Genomic DNA, 19,623 nt, shown 5'->3' on the forward strand with positions numbered 1-19,623 from the left:
ATTATATGGAAGTGGTTTGTAATGGAAAAGGAAGTGAAAATAATTTTACCCTAACCTTCCTGTCCATATACCTAGTTGCAGTGCAGCTGAATTTGGACAATTCTGTATAGTTGGTCCCAACTCTGGATGGCTACCATTGAGCCAGAAAAGTTACGTCATACAATCAAAGGCTTTGGTTTACAGATGTGGTAGGGAAAGTATGCAAAATATGGCATCTGAAATTCTTTCCAACTCCTTAGTAGCCCTGGGTTGCATCACTAGGAGGGAGGGGTCAGCAGCATTCCACACCACTGCCCATCTTCCCCCCCACCCCCATTGCGATGCACTGGAGAATTGTTTTTCCCCACAGCTCCCAGCTGGATTGGACCCATTTTTTAGCTGACCAACGTTCTGTTAGGTTGAAAAGAATTAAAAAGCAACTAGCTGCAGAAATAATATAGGGTTACAATATTATAGAGAGAAAGTATAGAATTAGGGATGGTTCTCTCCCTCTTTCATAATACTGTAGTACAATTAGTGTTAGAACAGTGTTGTGCAAACTTGGCCACTTTAAGATGAGTGGACTGGCTGGGGAATTCTGGGAGCTGAAGTCCACTCATCTTAAAGTGGCCAAGTTTGGACAACACTGTGTTAGAACCATCCTGTGACACGAACTAGTGGTAGGTTTAGGAGGGGCTAAAGGAAAATAAGTGTAATAAAGTGCTAGAATTTGCTGCCTGGGGAAGCAAAAGGTTGGCCAGGAGCTAAAGGAATTTAAGCAAATCTGTGGAGGCTATTGAAGACCATTAGCCATGCATCAGAACTTTTCTGTGCAGCAGCATATTTAAAAATGTACTGAGGAGTGAGGTAGAGGAATTCCTGGGAAGGAATTATTTCCAGAAGCATTGATTGCGCTGGCCACTGTAGAAATCAGGAAGCCCAACTTAGTTTGTGTTTCCTAGTAGTTAACAAGTTGGATCTAATAGTATATCTCAGGGTAGATAATATTTAACAGTATTAAAGGGGAACTCATCTCTTCTTTGGAACTCAAAGCCAGGCTATTTATTTATCCAATACATACACCCAAACGTACATGCCCATACATACTCAGATCATGTTTTGTGTGTGTAAAAATCACTGCAAGTATGAAGATTGATATAACTTGAGCTTGCTTCTCATAGTTTCCCACACAATAAACTTAGTTCCGAGGACGTTGGCACTTCTGTCCAATTATATGAGAGTTGCCCTTGCTTTATGTCATCGCTGGCTATTCCATGCCAAGATGTCCATTCCAAGACTGCCGGCATTTCTTCAGCAGCAGGTTTGGCCGTCTTCCTTATCGTCCCCCCACCTCCAATGCTTGGAAAACTCTGCAATTGTGTAGAGTCTGCGGGGGGGGGGGGGCGGACTCAGAAAAGCGAAGAAAGGCAAAAAGGCTGCAAGAAAGAGCACCGAAGGCATCAGAGCCAACATAGGGCAGCCACTAGGGGGAAACCACATCAGATGTCTTTCTCCACCTACGGTCCTATCTTTTGAAATTTCCCAGGGAGAATTCACCCTGAATTATGCGCGCACAGTTTGTGGTGCCATGGCTTCTGTTGCTAATTCCCAGATTTTTTTTTTTTTTTGGATCCAGAGTTGCTGCAGGCCAGCTGCTGATGAAATCCAGTTCAGCTCATCACTGGCCCATGGCAAACCCAACATGCAGACATTCCACACACCTTTAGAGGGTTGTGTTTCATGCAGTAAATTAAGTGGTGTCACTTCCCTCCAGCAAGAGAAGGCCTGGATACCATCCCAGTTTGGTCTCTTTCATGTATCCCCATTCTTTAAAAGTATGTGCTTACTCAGCCACTTCAGTCTCTCTCTCTCTGTCTGTCTGTCTCTCCCCCCATTTTTTTCAAGCCGTCTCCTGCTTCTGTGTCTTCTCTGAGCTTCCTCCTCCCCTCCCTGGCAGTCCCACCTCTAATGCTCTCACCCCTCCTCTTCAGCTCCTCCCTCACAGCTAGTGGCTGGAAAACTTTTAAAAAGCTCTCTCAGTTCTTCAAGTTAAGGGTGAAAAAAGGGGTGTTCGGGATGTGTGGGAGGGTGTGTTCTTTTCTTCCCCTCTAAACGAGGTCTCAGCACTTTTCTTCCAGGCAAAAGGGGAAGGAAGGACACCAGCCACCACCACCAGACAACAGAGCAGGAGACTTTAAAGTTTAAATAGGCAGGTCTGAGTGCCTGAAATAGGCATTTGAGTGTTAACCTCTGAGGAACTGAAGCACTTGCTTTAACGTCCTTCCCTGCTGACCAGGAAGGTAAGGATGGAGGGGGGGAAAGTTTGACTTGGAGTTCATTCCAAGCAACTCTCTTAAAGATTATGGTTACTTGTGATTGGAAAATTAAATACAAATATATATATATATATATATATATATATATATGAACTAAATTTAAATAAGTATATAATATAAGTATATAATATGAGATGTTTTTGTATGCTTTTTAATGTTGCCCACTAACAGTGATAGTTACCTTTGATATAATGGGTTTCTTCCCTCCTTCCAGGACGCTTTTAAGGTGACTGGACATTTACCAGATTAACCAACATACTTCAGGAGGAGCCATTTGTTTAATGGTTTAGGAGTTTAGCTTTCACGCTGTATATAATTTGGTTTGGTTTTCACCTCACTTACTGAAGGAGAATGTTTCTTTTTTCTTTTTGTACAACAATCATTCTTTCTCTACAGGGAATAAGCGCCCAACTTTGAGGACAGGTACCCAAGGCATGCTGTAGCCATCTCTTGTGATTTCTCAGTTACTTTTAAAAAGGTTCTCTAGGAGTCTGAAACTATCATAACTACTTCAATTCCCCCCCCCCCCCATCCTTTACTGCACACATACACGTATTGTTTTCATGTGGAAATTGTGACTCGTGTTTTCTGGTTCATATCAAGCATGGTCCTTCATTAGGGGCTTTGTTCAAACGCTGCTTCTCCTGTTGTTAACTACTCATCGGATGACTTTTCACGTGGTCTGCTTCACCTCCACCTCCCTTCTCGCTAATAGATGCAAACTTTGGATAAGGACGTGAAGCGAGGCTGCGTGCGACGGGGTTGCCTTGAATCCTGGGAGCCCACACGCGCCGGGCGGCGGGATCGCTTCTGCCTTACTCAGCTGGCAGCTTCAGCGCAAACTTTTGATTGTTGCAACCTGAAATTGGACAAGACAGGCGTTCAAGGACTAGTAATCTGGCTGTGGCAGGCTACGTTCCTAGGATCTGATTGTAATTGTCACTTATTACTGGAAGGAAGAGTCACTGTCTCTGTTGGCTGGTTTCTTCTGAAGGCACGGAAAATCGTTTTATACCTTCCAGTTAGTATTGGCAGTTTTTTGTCGCTGAGGAAGGCTCAAAACCAGAGCAACGAATCTGGTTTCAGCGAACTCCTTTGCTCTGCTCTTCCTTTGCTCCTCTTAATATTTTATGCCAGTCTAACCTCTCCCTTTACTTCTGCCCTACTGCATTGGTCAGTCTGGTGTGCGCACAATTTTAAAAACAGAAGAATGTTAGTAGAGTTTTGTTGGTAGAGTTTTGTTAAAGTCAGCAAGGTCAACTAACAGAAGAATGTGTCTCTCTGTTTCAGAAATCTGCTTGTATCTTTTGGGGGGGAGGAGGTAAAGGAAGGGGTGTCTCTTCAGCCATGTTACCATCTGGATTTCCAGAGCCTCCAAAGTTTGAAACTGTTTATTGTAGTTCTGGGAAGGGTGCTAAGTTATTATACATTCGATAGCCTACAAATGAGAGATGCGTGCGTAGAATTCCAAAGGGGAAAGAAATTAGACGCCCTGTTTCTTAAAAGAAATACACTTTTAATCAATAAGGATAAAGTTTGTTCAGTAAGAAGTAGTAAGTGCTGTGTTGTGGCTGAGCAGTTGATCTGGGTTTGGGGAGACTTAGGTGGAGGCCCAATCTGAGCAATGGAAACTGAGTGATTTCGGGGCTGTGGTGGTGGAGAGATTAGCTTCCTTGAAGTTTTGAAGGAAAGGAGAAATACGATGGGATATAAATCAACAAACAAAACTTGTACTTTGAATGGGTAAAAGAATTTTGCAAAAAAATAAACTTTTCTAAAGTGAGTACTGTTCCCATTTTATAGATGGGCAAATGAGGCTCATAAGATAAGTAGCCTTAAGAGAATTTGGAGATGAACAAGAAAGCAAGACTTAGTGACTAAGACTGTATTCAATGAAGCTTACACCTTAGTGTAACTTTAAAGATTGCAGTTCTAATTGTGTAGCAGGGGAGGTCAGATTTATAGCTTGGTATCAGACCTAAGTAGTAATTTTTATTGCATCCGATGAGATTTAATGTTGCAGTAAATGAGCCTGGCGTTTTCACTCAGCATTGCAAATATAATGCAAATTTACTATGAGTAAGTCTTTTTGAGTTTTATGATTTACTCAGTTATACATATGTAGGTTAAGCTGCCTGCCAACCAGATGCTAGGCACACACACAAGTATATACATAATATATATGTGCCTACCCAGTCGACCCAACTATATTTTTTTTAAAAAAAACATTGCTGCAGAAAACTGCATACCCCTAAAGGACAATAACCTGCTCGTGCCACCCAGCGTGCTTTTCTTTTCTTTTCTTTTCTTTTCTTTTCTTTTCTTTTCTTTTCTTTTCTTTTCTTTTCTTTTGTTGCAGGGGTCTCAAGAGACATTGCTCTTTAGCAAACATTTGTAGTTTCAGCCACAGGATAGGATTTAGATGTAATATTACTAGGGCTATCAGATCTGGGCTGCAGAACTCCATAAAATCACTAGATGGCAACAGCAATCTCTTAATACTGTGAAAAAGACTTGTACTGCCTCATTTCTGTGCTTACGGATCACATTCACCTACCTGATCAAATTCATTTCCTGTATTTTTTACATTTATAGCCTTTCTCTCCAAGTTCCTTCAGGTGGTGTTTGAAAATCTCCACCTCCCATTCCCTTTCCCCCTCCCCCCCCCAAAAAAAAACTGTGTTAGGCAGATTAGACTGAGAATGGTGACTGGCTCCGGATAGCACAATGAGCTTATGGCTGAGTGAGAATTTGAACTTGGGTCTCCCTGAGCCAAATCCACTTCTCTAACCATAACAGACTGGCTTAGCAATAATCTTATACATTAGGGTCCTTTCAGGTCTCTGCTGTAGCCGGATTTGTATTCTTATTACAAAGGCTTTTGGAAGGATTTCTTGGTTATTTGGATTTTCAAAAGGAAACAGTAACTATCAGCCAAGACATCTTCCAGTATTAAATTCTCTACTATCCATCTGTATGGATCGCTTGTACCGTATTTGTATTCAACTTTCCCCTATTTCTTAATTACTGGTCCTATTTTGCTATTCATCTAGCAATCTATGATGTCTGGGAGGATTATATGTAATAATCCAGCATTCTGGAGAGTGCCACATGAAGAAAGGTGGTCTAACTACTGTATCTTTGTCATTGCATCTACAGTGCAGTGTCCACATGTTTCAATCCTTGGAACTCTCTTTTTATTGATTTTCTGTAGCCTTTTCTATCAAAGAGCTAATTGTTCAACTGCAAAAGCTCACACATACAGTACTCTGCATCACAAACACCACACAGCTATGACCAGGACTTCTGTGTGTCCTGAGACTCCATTCAATTATCAACATAGATACTTAGCTTCATTGCACATCCTGGAGAACATGAACCATGTAATATGATTCGTGGACCAACTTCCTTCATTTTTCTACTTGCTTTTTTTCTTTTAAAAGAAACACAAGGACAGGTCCATTATCAGATCGGGCCTGCTGCTTTAGCCATTCAGACGTGGCAGTCTCATCTTTCCTGCTGAAGATCCCTGTCTTAACTGGTCCATCATTACTGGAGAAGGAATAAATGTAGAGTGAGGGCACTCTGTGGAGAGCTGTAACTTCAACTTTCCTGCCCTTCAAAAGTTGACCAATGGATGTGACAGTCCTGCACTACCAGCCAGCTTCAGCAATAACTGCATGTTAGGCTGGTTGTTGGGATCACAACATCCAGTTCTACCTTTGGCTGTCCCCTGACCGGCTGTGTAAGTCTGACAGCAGCGTCAACACAGTTGGCTGTACACTATTCACATCTGGCTTGGCAAAAATGAAAGCGTGATTGCCACAGAGGGAAAGGAACATTGCATTTTCCACAGATGCTTCCCACATGCTTGGCTGTGAACCAAAGCACCCAGCCAACAGCATGGCAAGCTTCTGTGTAAAGAAGCAGAATGGGGGAGAAATCCATGTGAATCCTTTCTCTCACTGTTGCATGTAAGATTGCATTTTGTGGTAGGCAAAATGGGAAGTTGCTTCCTCAGGGGGTCATTTTTCTAGAAAAGTAGCTCAGATAGTTTTCTGGTTTAGGACTGACTCCTGGATTATAAATGTGAGCAATCTTTCCTTCTTTATAAAATTATGCCTACAATCTTTAATTTTCCATGAGTGAGATACAAATTCAACTCTCTATTGATTAGATCATCAGTTCTCTTTTATTTTCTTCCTGTGTGATGAGTATTGTCTTGTGGCACAAGTGGCATAGAAGAAATCAAGGTGCTTTTTAATGCCTAAACCAGTTGAAGGCTTGCTGTGACAGCACAGGTGTAGGCTGTGCCAGGTGCAAGTCAGCAAAGTGTTGCAAAACATAATTTGTGACAGCAGTAGTATGCTAATAGCCAAGATAACATCAGAAAGAAGACAGGCTAAATGTTTAGGAAGAGGGTTTTGATATTTATTTATATTCAATCCTGTATGGGTATTGAAAATATGAACCCTGAGAGTCATCTTATTTCAAAGATCGTCATGTATTGTCCCAACTATCATATTTCAAGGCTTGTCATCTTAAAAGGAACACTAGAAATGTGTATCCCTTTTAAAATCAGTTGATACCACAAGCATTAACTTTTTCAATAGTGACAAAGTTTGACAGCTCTTTGAATTTGGTATATTGTCTTCCTCCACAGTATTTATACCTGTTGTAGGTCTATGGTTGATACGTCTCTAAAGTAAGAAGGGATTTCTGTATTATAGAAGTGAATCATGCAGTAATTCCCACCTGATTACTTTCCAAACATCTTTGATTATGCAAAGTATGACTTCCAGAGAAGGAAAAGATTTACGGGCACTGCTAGGAATTAACTCATGCTTCCTTTTGATTCTCTGATTGCGTCAAGAGATAATTTGCAAGTGGAGAATAGTACTCATAGACTGAGTGCCACAGATCAGATCTTTTCCACTCACTCAAGAGTATCTCAAACATAGCATTTCTCACTGGAGATGTTTAATATATGCAGCTGGAGGCCTGGGCAACAAATTAAATGTTAACTCTTTCTAACTCATGCTGATTTTCCTAGTATGTGTGTTCAAATACATGCACTTATAATCACCATTTTGCTCAATAATTGAAACACATTTCTTGGGAAGGTTCTGGGGACTATCTTCCAAGTGAGCATGTTAAAACTGAAATGGCCAACTAAGATGGCAGACAGTTTATTTAATTTATATTATATACAGTTTATAATGAAGAAGGCATCATAAAGAAATCCACTGGATCTCTGGTAAATAAGTATGATATTGTGACTGAATTTTTAAACTACCTAATATGAAAAGCCCTTCCATTACATTTAAACTAATGCAGTGTGTTCTTTTTAATTTTATTCTATCCAGTTGTTCTGTTCTTTTTTAAAAAAAACATTCAAAGCAGCAAGGAAGAATGCCATTGCCTGGTCAACCATTGAAATATATAAGAACTTCAAACCCTTGCAATACCTAATTTTTTTTAAATAATGCTAACATCAGGACAAATGCTTTTGTAATAAATTAAGGGAAGGTAAACTGCATCTCAAACCTATGCAGGCTGATTTGGAAGCAGATCCTGTTGAGTTCATTTTGGCTTATATGTGTGTCTGGTAGTCTCTGGTAGTCACTTATCCAGAAGATGAAATGCTTAGCACCCCCATGGAACAGAACATATCTTTCAGAGTTGTATATTAATGTATATATAGATGCAAATGAAATGTTAACTATCTCTGGATGGGCACTTTCAAGGCTCTTGGTGATTTTCTCTTCTTAGGATTATTTAACTTTACAGCATCCTTGGGTGGAGAGCTGTTCAAAGAGAGGATGCCATTGAATAGAGGACTGTCCTTAGCCTGTCCTTCAAACAAAGGATTGAAAAGAGAGACTCCAGCCATTGGCAATATACCAAGTTAAATAAAATAGTATAAAAAAATAAAGCAGGATTCTGTAGAATAGGACACGAGCAGCCTACATACAGCACATTTGTATGTGTGTTTAATTAGAGAAGTCCCACTGTGTTCAATCAATGGAGCACAGTGGTAAGTATATATGTTTAGGATTGAAATCTCAATGTAATCATTAAGTGTACATGAGTGTTGTATAAACAAAAAAGTAGGATATGAATCAAATCAATCAACCCAAATATTATCATTTGAGACACCATACAGATTGCCTAAAGTCAAAAATAGAATCCCTGGTCTCATTAAAAATGTATCTCACTGAGAATCTTCTGCACAGGCATTGATAGTTATAAGAATTTTTAAAGTGAATCATTGTTGAAAAACATTTGTTTCTTAGAATTGTTTGAGTAATTCGTACAAGACTTTTTTCTCCTCTTCTGGCAGCCTAGGGAAGCAATGAAATTATTTTTCCTGTTAGAACAACTTTAAAAATCAGTGTTAAATTGAAAAGAAATATTGCTGTCGTTGAATTAAATAGAAAAAAATGTGAACTAAATTTTCCTTAGTAATGGGCCTGATCAGGATTGGTTGCTTGATCAGTATACTTTATTCTCAAGCTTCCCTGGAATAATACTTTTGTTTTCAATTTCAGTTTCAGTCTAAACTGGGTATATGATAAAGAAATCCACTGATCCTAGAATGGAGTGGATAATGGCATATTGTAAAATCACCAGGAAACAAATTAATGAAATCAAAAGGTTTTTAACCTTAGATCAGTGTTTCTCAATAGAAACCCTTTCTTAGAGGAAAAGAAATGGTTCTTTCTCAGACTAACAGGGAAATGAAGCTTTTCAAGGATAAGTATCACAGTTGGTTACATTCAGCATTCAGGTTGCAGAAGCTTCCACACACATGCTGTATAGGGGACATTGACCTTTCAGCCCATGTGACTATAATTTAACAACACCTTTCATATGGAAAGGATTTTGACATCATAGCACCTAAGATTGGATTCATGGAGGAAATTTGGATACAGCAGAGACTTTCTGATGGAAGAAGAGAGGGGCTAATGATTCTCTTGCATCTTCTGATACTGTTTCTGGAAGCATAAGGAGCTGCAGTGAAAAGGAAGAATCCGTGAAAACTATTGTTCCAACCTTTCTTCCAATTGCCACACAGCTCCACAGAGTGCAAGCCAGAATCTAGCCCATTGGTTCTCTCTTTCAGCATAAAAAAATAAACCCAGAAACCCTCTGGCCCCCAAGGTAATCAGTATACAGTAAATATGTGTTATCCCACTGTAGTGTGTCTTGAGTCAAAGTAAATATGTTAGGGTTAGAGGTATGTTGTTCCAAAGGAGGGAAGTGCTCCAGAGAAGTGCCCGTGATGGCAACATTCCCTGTGGGTTGGGACCTACAGTGCATCTTCCTTACTGGAACTCACAGGATAAAAAAAAAAAATCCATTTGAAGAAGGTGTACTCACATATACTCCAAAGAGCACAGACTTGTGCAATAAAATTTCCAGATTTTTGGTCTTGTTTCATCACATGAGAAAATGTTAAACATAAAGTGTGAAGATCCCAAACAACAAGTCCCTAACTTTCCTATTGATAACCAAACTACATAGTCATATGAATATGATCCAGTTGTCTTTGTTGATCTCATGCAAATTCCATGTATGATCACACATGCATACAGAATATCTCTTTTAAGAACATCATGAATGAATTGTGCAGGCCCTGCTTCAGCTCTTTCCTTTGTTCTCTTTTAGGAAGCAGGTAGACAAGATGGGTGACTGGAGTGCTCTTGGTAGGCTCCTTGACAAAGTCCAAGCCTATTCTACTGCTGGAGGAAAGGTGTGGCTCTCTGTCCTTTTCATTTTCCGAATCTTGCTTCTGGGAACAGCAGTGGAGTCTGCTTGGGGAGATGAGCAGTCAGCTTTCCGATGCAACACTCAACAACCAGGTTGTGAAAATGTCTGTTATGACAAATCATTTCCGATATCTCATGTGCGTTTCTGGGTGCTGCAATTCATTTTTGTTTCAGTGCCAACTCTTTTGTATTTAGCACATGTCTTCTATGTGATGCGAAAAGAAGAGAAACTAAACAGGAAAGAGGAAGAGCTCAAGGTGGTCCAAAGTGAGGGAGTAAATGTAGACCTCCACCTAAAGCAGATAGAAATTAAGAAATTCAAGTATGGGATTGAAGAACATGGTAAGGTCAAAATGCGTGGTGGGCTGCTCCGTACTTACATCATCAGCATCATTTTCAAATCTATCTTTGAGGTGGCCTTTGTGCTTATACAGTGGTATATCTATGGATTCACCCTGCAAGCCATCTACACTTGCGAACGGGTACCATGCCCGCACAAGGTGGATTGCTTCCTCTCTCGTCCCACAGAGAAAACTATTTTTATTATTTTCATGCTGGTAGTATCTATTGTCTCTTTGACCCTCAACATCATTGAGATTTTTTACGTCACCCTCAAGAGCATTAAAGATCGCATGAAGTCCAAAAGCGATCCTTTCTCTCCCAACAGCGGCTTAAGTCCCTCCAAGGAATGTGGATCTCCAAAATATGCCTACTTCAATGGGTGCTCCTCTCCAACTGCCCCCTTGTCTCCTATGTCTCCACCAGGATACAAGCTTGTGACTGGAGATAGGAACAATACATCATCCTGTCGCAATTACAATAAACAAGCCAGTGAACAAAACTGGGCAAACTACAGTGCTGAACAGAACAGGATTGGACAGGCTGGGAGCACCATTTCCAACTCACACGCCCAGAACTTTGAATTTAATGATGAGCCTGAGAACACCAAAAAAGTGGGCTCTGGCCATGAGCTCCAGCCTCTCACAGCTGTAGACCAACGGCCACCAAGTCGAGCCAGCAGTCGAGCCAGCAGCAGACCACGACCTGACGATCTGGAGATCTAACCCTTTGTAATTGCAATACTTAATGCGACTATGAAATACGAATTGCATTAGCAGATGCGAATGTGGTGTTCATGTGGTTCCCATGGAGGTGGTACTTTAACAATCTCAGCCAGGAGATTTTAACAAGCAATATATAATTATATATATATATTAAAAAAAAAAAAAACTTTGGATTTTTGGGGGGGGTTAACTGGGAAGCTGGGCGATGTGGGGAAGAGCAGCACATGCTGGTATTTAAAGTAGCTGGTTTAAAAGAAAAACTTAGTCAACACAACATTAGGGGAGGTGGTTTTTGTTTTGTTTTAGAAAGATTATAAAATGTCAGGAAATGTATGTTTATAATATGTTGAGTTTTCTAAAAAGTTTCATTTTTGTTATACTAAGAAAGGTTACACTGAAATAAAATTGGGGGGATGGTTTAGGATGAAATGGAGATATCATTCTTTTACTGAACAACTGGCAGCCTTAAGTCAGATATTGATCGTTTTCCTATTAAGAACATTCCATTGCTAAAATGTGCACTTTGAAGGACAATTTCCTGGGATGAACTTGTCATGCAGTTATATGTTTCCCTGGAATCAATCAACTACATTTCAGACAAGGCCCACCCAATATGCTTTGACCATTTTCTTCCTCTGTTTCAGATCTGCCAATCTAAGTTAGGGAATCAGTTCAAGGGTTTTTCCATTTTATTAGATTTCATTCTACCACTACTGCAAGATTCTGTCAACCACATATAGGATGCTACGGCAAGCCTCATTATTTTTAGCTATGGCTGGGTGACCCACCCTGAAACAAGACAGAAACAGTTTTGCAGATGATCAGAGGAATCATGGGTTGTTTGTCTTACTCTTGCTGTTTTCTCTTCTTTTAAAAACTTGGTTTTGCCATACCTCTCGGTGAATGGCTTAGAAGCTTGGGAGGGATATGAAACCAAACCAAGAATCAGCTAGAAACCACAAACAGACCATGCACTCACAGGCATACATCTTTGGAAACTCTGGCTGCAGTTAGCAAGCCGACAAACAACTATGGTTTCCATCTGCATTTTACTGCCCCCAAAGAGAACTTATCCTACCCTACCACATAACACACTAAGCAACAAACTGCAAAATGGCTCAGTGTGATGTGAGAACCCTACTGTAGCATTCACTAATTACTAGCTACAAAATGTGAAGGTGGACAATGAAGTCATTTTTGTCTGATGCTGTCATCTATCAGGTGCAAATCTTTTCACTGTTAAGTTCCACCAGCAGCAGGGGGGTTGACAAATCTGTGGTTGGAATCATAGCCATTATAACTACAGTTATTTGTGGTCGCTATACGATTACACTGATATGCCCACAAAATGGTTAACTATTCTGGGATATTATGGGTCACTATCCTGTTTACATTAAAAGATTCCAGCAGTGCAAACAAATCAGATATTCTTTTAAAGAATTTTAATGATATTTCCATATATTTTATGGTAAATGTATCTCACAAATTAAGAATATCATTTTAAGTCCTGATGGCTTTTGAAAACCTTTCATTTGCATTCCAACCAGAAGTTTTGCCTCAATAAAAATTGTGAGTAAAACATTCAAAGTCGCATACTTCTGCAATTATGAATTATTTTTCTTTCCTTAAAATTAAGGAAAGATTCTGCTTGTTTCTCCAACTTCTTATAATTTATGCTTGAATAACAGTGATGGTAGTATTGGGAGAGGGAAGGGTTGTTAGCCTGCCAATAATGTGAGAGACTTGAGGATAAATTACACATCCATGTATATTGTGCAGTAGCTGCAGTTATCATGTGATCGCTTGAGAGGTGGAGCAATTAATAACTGCACTGTAACCTCATTGGATGGTGTAAATGGATCCTAACACAAACTGTTTTGAGCTGTACTAATAATACATCCCTATGCTGATTTTACGGTATCAAGAATGTCACACTTGCTGTTCACTTATAAATTATCTCAATAATAACATGGTTCAGTTCACTTTTAATAGTCCATTCTTGCTTAGTGACAGTTTTAATATTTGCACACATTTTTGTTGGGGTGTAAGTGAGGCTGAAAGAGTACAATTCTAATTTATTTGAAATATATACTAAGGAAATATACCAGTGTTTATTTTCCATTTTCAACCACAGTGCCTTTTAGTTCAACACAGTTCAGGCAGGAACATAGCCTTGGTTTCATTTTGCAGCAACACAGATTTAAGTGTTTATCTAATATGTTTTACTAAGTTGTTTGATATTCACTTTTAAAACTTGTCAAGCTCATTGATTGCATGCATACCGCCATAGTTTATCAAATCACATTGTCTGGAGAACAAACCTTAGTCAATAAAGTTTTAATTTAGTATAAACTGGTTTGTCAATAGTCATTTTGTGTGTCTGTTTAACTTGGCCTTAAGTATTAAGTGGGAAGCTTGGCTACAGGTTTCATTGGTGGCATTTCCTATGCTGTAAGTGGGATTGAAAAATGAAAATCCATATAAAGGCAATTTATTCATTATTAGGCCAACTTACACTTTACTAGTGTGCAAGTGTTCACATAGCCACTCATTAAGTAGGATAGTTAAAAATTGTGCTGCACAGTGTGAGATAAACTAAAAACAGGCAAACTGGGCCTGGTTATGTAAAGAAGTGGTAGCTATAGGACAGCAAAGATTCTTTCCAAGTTTCAGACTTTGAAAGAAACAAGCAAATTTGTGGTTGAGTCCTTTTTGGGGGCAAGGGAATACGCGTCCACCCTTAGACCACCTGTTTCCATATTTAGGGAGCTACTTTAATTAAGCTCTCAGACAATGCCTTAAAATACTATGTCATTTACACGTGAAATTAAAATCAACCGAATGCTTCATTGGATCAGCCTATAGGTCAAGATTTTTTTCCCTTTAATGCAGGTGCTGCAGTACTGTGCCTCCCAGCCCCAAAATGATAAATGAATTTGTGTAAACCTTATGAATTAAACTAATGGATTAGGGCTGGGCAACAAGTAATATACCACATACTGAAAGGGGTAACGTTCATCATACTCTCTAGATTTAGGCTTATCACCACTACTGGTAGATTGGGTGTATTTAACTTTTCTCTTAAAATTCAAAATGAAAAGGCTCAAATGTAAAAATAACAGATAAAAAGATTGAAGCTCAGTAATATGTACACATCTACAGCCAATTCAAAAACTACAGATGTACTAGCCAGAAGTCACCAGCCAGTGGGGAGACATCCGTCAATAAGTACCGCTAGGCCTGGCAAATGGTTTTGACAGATGGCTTTGCACAGGTTTAGCAGTCTCCCAAAACACACCCCAGATCCACCTTCCTGCTTTGGACAAGCCTGATCAGTTTGTTTTTTAATTGCAACCTCCCACCTTAAAGTCATTTGTGACCTGCTGGAAGACACAAGCCATAGTTTGAGAATCTTTAATGTCAGCTTATATAGTAAACAGTATTTTGGGGTAAACTCAAGAACAACACTGAAATGGAGTTGCCTTGCATTTAAACCTTATTATCACCTTGGAGGAAACTGCTTGCCTTTTCTTATACTGGGAAGCTATAGTAGCTAACTTAATCTTTCTTGAATTCTTTTATTTTCCAACCTTATTATCTGTGTGGGGACATCATGATTCAAAAATCTCTAAATGCACAAGGTATAGTGTTAGCGATGGACAGAGCTTTCAATTTTCCATTCCCAAAAAAGATTAGTATATCATCTTTCAGGTGATCATGGTCAAACTTTCTGTATTAAGCCTTCTATGATCCAAGGTGGATTTCAGAAGCAATACAGAAAGCTATGATAACTTAGTGTGATGTGAAAACCCAGCCATTGTGGTTTGTAAACTCTGTTTTATTATGACTTGGCACAATGTGAAAGTACAAAACTAACCACAGGTGGGGAATCAATGGCTTTCCAGATATTGCTGAATTACAGCTTCCAAACATCTGAAGGGCTATGGTTCCCTATCCTTAAAATGATTTTATGCCAGAACATTCCTTTTGAAACTCATCATTCTAAGTTAGTTTCAGAACTAGACATTTCTGTCATTAATTTCTGTCCTCAGTTTCCTTCTGCCACTCCTTACAGAACAACAGACCATGCCTAGATTTCTCCTCCTGAGAAACTGCAAAACATTTCACATGAAGACGCAGACACTGATTTTTGGCTTTGCAGAACATCTTGTTGAAATTATTTTGCTATACTATAGTATATTTTTACTGCTCTTAATTTTAGACAGATCCTTAACCGAAATCTATAATTTCCCCCAAAGGGTAGATTACTATTTCAAACAGAGAAGGTCTTCAACAAGTCCTTTCTGGATTTAAATATGAATAAGACAATATGTTATAATGTACAAAGGCCAGCAGGTTCAGCTTACATCCATTAGCTGACTGCAGATACATGCAAACCACTGTTGGGAAAGGGCCCTATTACTGACAAAAGATAATCCACAAACCAGCATAAATTTTATAGAATGTTTTGCAAGCTTTTAAGATTTCAGCTTTTCTTTTTCTTAATTTGGCAGGATAGCTTTTTTTATTATTATTATTATTATTATTATTATTATTATTATTATTATTATTATTATTATTATTTAGGAAAAAAACCCCAGAAAAATGTTTGGAAAGAAAGATGCTGATGTTTGAAACTTATCAAGACTAGGTTACAATCTTAGTGCAGGTTACCATCTTGAAGCATCTGAAGACATGGCCACTAGATCTTAACAAGGACAGAGATGGTGTTACACCAATGTTTCTCAACCTTGGCAACTTGTAGATGTGCGGACTTCAGTTCCCAATTTTGGGAATTCTGGCTGGGGAATTCTGGGAGTTGAAGTCCACATATCTACAAGTTGCCAAGGTTGAGAAACTCTGAGTTACACCAGGGGCTTTCCTGGGAAGAAGGAAGAAGCAAATCATTTTTGATCACCTTTTTTTGAAAATATAAAATCCATCTTTAAGATTGAATCTACAGTATTTCCATCCTTAGGTAAGCTACACAAACACCTTAAAGGGAGAAAATGAAAGGAGACCTAAGTTTGGCTGTTGTTATAGACTCTGCTGGCCAGACTTTCAATATAAAGATAAAGGCATAGCACATTAAGGAGGAAATAAAAGGGGAGGAAAATAAAAGAGAACCTTGGATATCTGCCAAAGCAAGCCACTGCAACTCTTATTTCATTACTTCATTTCTTTCATTGATACCCTGCTTTTTCTTTAAGAACTCATGTTGGCATACACAGTAGTTTTGTTTTTTTTAACATATATATGAAATATGCAAATTTTATTCTTGCAACATGGGATAGTGACAGTCCCAACATAATCCAATTAGCTTTATGGCTTGGGTGGGGTAATCCTGTGCTCTAACCATTAAACCCCACTGGCTCTTGCTTGCCAAGCATTTTATGTGAAAGTTGGTGATTGCTGGAATCCATAAGAATCTTTCCCATTCTGACTCCTAAGCTGCCAAGTTGCTAAGCTTTGATGGAATCATAGAAAGGAGCGCATCTAGGCCAGACAGGCCAATGGAAAGCACCATTAGCTTCACTGTCAAATACCTTTTATTCAGGGTCAACTATAGTAAGAAAGATTTAATTGCATATGCTGGTATGGTACATCCAAACTCAGGAAACAGGTTAAAGACACAGCAGGAACTGCTCAATGAAGGTAGGAATTTATCACAGGTGATGTGTTTGCAGATTGCTGGCTGAATCAAAAATGATTTCAAGGAAGAAGGAGGGAAAATGACAGAATTGAAACATTTATACAAAACCAAGTTCACCTATATGGGTGTATCTAGAAATTTTACTGAAAGACATAGATGGAAGAAGACAAAAATTGTATGATGAAGTGGATGCAGAACTTCAAAGAAATAATCACAATACAACACTAGAGAAGCTATGGGGAAAAAATCAATAAAATTTACTCCAAGCTATAATTTAAGGGAAAATTGGTCTAAAATGTTTTACAGATGGTATATACCTCGGTCAATGAATACAAGATAGACAGATCATGTAACAATAAATGCTGGAAATGTCGTAACAAAGAAGGGACATTTTATCATATGTGGTGGTTATGTAAAAAACCTCAAAAGTACTGGAAAGAAATATATCAAAATATTCAGAAAATCCTAAAAATAAAATTTGAACTGAAACCACAAATATTTTTATTAAGTATAATTCCAGAAAATATAAATGAAAAAATGTCACAGTTTACTAAGTTATATGCTGACAGCTGCAATAACAAATTTGGCACATTGTTGATGATATTAGATTGGGAGACCAAAATTGGAGAATATGCATAAATGGCAAAATTTACCGTAGACAAGTCAACTGACATAATACAAGTCTAACCAAATTTAAGCAGGAATGGCTGTCTGATATACTACACATAACACAGCAAGGCAAGTTTATACCATTGGAATATGGTTTATAGGGAAAAAAAGTTATGAGATCAATCAAAAATTATAAATGGAAGGACTTAAATAGATACTAGCAATAATCTTCAATATTCAGTGTAAAGGATAAATATCTAGGTTGTGGTTAGAAACAAACGGAAGGGAAGAGGACAATGTGTCACTAGAAAGTTTTCCCATGTTTTTATTTATGCTTAGTAGTTGTTTCTCTTTCTTTTACTCCACCATTGCAGTAAAAATATCTTTAAAACAAACAAACACTTTCCTCCATCTGTCTCCTATGCTGCAGAGTCACTGACTCTGAATACTTCCTTCATTGCAACACACTAATGATGTCATCATTAAGAGCATCCCAGACAACCGTGTTTTCCATCTTTCAGCTCTTTTTCTTTTCTTCCAGCCTGGACAGTAGGCCCTGTGAAGCAAGCAGGGATGAAGCTGACCACAGTTAATTAGCAACAGACCAGCTGGAACTGTTTTATAAACCCTTAATCATAGTACTGTTTGCTCCTGGGGGTGGAAGGTGGGGTTCATCTCACACCCAAACTGGGGCTTTCATCTTGTAATTCCCCAAGATTCATGTTTCCATTTTAGAAATAAATACAGCTAGTAGGTCTGCTGCTTACAGAAACATAAATTAGGGTTCTGTCTTAGAAACACAATGTGCAACACTACAAAACTGGGGTCTCCGAATATTTATTTCAGCATCACCAAGATGGTCAGTTTCAAAGAATTAGAATCTCCCCAAACAGTGTTTTCAACCTTGGCGACTTGAAGGTGTGTGAACTCCAACTCCCAGAATTCCCCAACCAGCATGCTGGATGGGAAATTCTGAGAGTTGAAGTCCACACACCTTCAAGTCTCCAAGGTTGAGAACCACTGCTCTAAAGTGATTGTAAGTGTATATAGTATACCACCTTGAGTTATAGATTAAAAAAAGGTGGGATAAAAAAAACCATAATAATACTCAATAATATCATATTGAAAATAGCAGCCCTGATGCCTCCTCATGAATGTTTCTGACTACCATATGCAATGTGGCATTTTTTAGGAGTCCAAACTTCTGAGTGCAAAAGTAAATTGGCCCCATCTGTTTGCTAGGAAAGAGACATTCCTTTTTGGCCCAAATACAGAAAAACACCTGTATTATTATTCCCTTGGGCTGACAGGAACAGAAGAAAAGAGTCCCTGTGTGGAAAATCTGTAGTTTTGGAGTGGTGCCTTGTCTGCCTAAGCTGTTCTAACTTGCCTGAAGATTAGCCTTCCACTCTGGTTTCTAGATTGGGGGACATGTAAGGTTACATTTTCATCAACTGCTCTGTTGCTCTTGTGATTCCCCCCCCCCCCGCTAACTAGCCAAAACAAGGCCTGACCATGTTATTTTTCATGCCTAGATTCTGCCTTCCTTGACAGCTGGGTGCCAGCTCCTTGGCCTGAGGAACCACAACGGATGTGCTTTATTCCTTAATGAAATGCTTGTGTTCTGCATTGACAGAAGTGACAGGAACATCAGGTGGTAAGTAGCTAAGGCTCAAATCCACTGTACCTTGCCATAAAGCTCAAGAAAAACTGAAAGCAGGCATATAAATGCATCAATCACAGGAGTGGTGATGACTAGTTAGGCATAGGCCATGCATTTCACCTTGTAATGCGTTGAAGGGAAGGCAATGCATTTTCCTTCTTCAAATGTCCTTGCCACAATATCACATACGCAAATCCTATGAAGGCTGAAATCTTATGTGCCATACATACTCATAGATAAGGCAAGAATTTTAGGTACCAAAATACACCCCCAAAATTAGGCTTAGCTTAACCATGGATTGGTTTATCCATGACTATATATGGTAATACTTTTTAAAAATACCCATATCTCTCGTATATACTTGTGGATAAGCCCATCCATGAATAAGCCAACCCTCAAATTTTTAACCCAAATACCATGAAAAATGTGGATCAGCTTATCTGCAGGTAGTGCATTTTTCATGGTATTTGGGTTAAAAATTCAAGGGTTGGCTTATCTGCAGATGTACAGTACATCCGTTAGGGAGTAAATCTTACTGAAGTTAGAG

The 19,623-nt window shown here is 38.9% G+C and overlaps 1 protein-coding gene and 1 long non-coding RNA gene across 2 annotated transcripts in view; both read left to right on the top strand.

The window, feature by feature from the left end:
• The first annotated feature begins 2,042 nt into the window (after window positions 1-2,042).
• GJA1 (gap junction protein alpha 1) lies at window positions 2,043-13,503 on the top strand. The gene is made up of 2 exons (XM_007431733.4): window positions 2,043-2,279; window positions 9,987-13,503. Exon 2 carries the CDS (start codon window positions 10,003-10,005, stop codon window positions 11,149-11,151), a length of 1,149 nt encoding a protein of 382 aa, XP_007431795.1. The 5' UTR covers window positions 2,043-2,279; window positions 9,987-10,002; the 3' UTR covers window positions 11,152-13,503.
• Window positions 13,504-18,946: 5,443 nt separating this feature from the next.
• The window catches only part of LOC148217070 (uncharacterized), a 47,641-nt gene continuing 46,964 nt past the window's right edge, over window positions 18,947-19,623 (top strand). The window contains exon 1 of the long non-coding RNA XR_015796001.1: window positions 18,947-19,070. This is a non-coding gene — a long non-coding RNA (uncharacterized LOC148217070). The remainder of the gene's footprint in view (window positions 19,071-19,623) is intronic.

This window comes from Python bivittatus, unplaced genomic scaffold (assembly GCF_059951505.1).
Source record: "Python bivittatus isolate LINGU-HERP-01145 unplaced genomic scaffold, Pbiv_v1 ctg000020_np1212, whole genome shotgun sequence".
NCBI classification, from domain to species: domain Eukaryota; kingdom Metazoa; phylum Chordata; class Lepidosauria; order Squamata; family Pythonidae; genus Python; species Python bivittatus.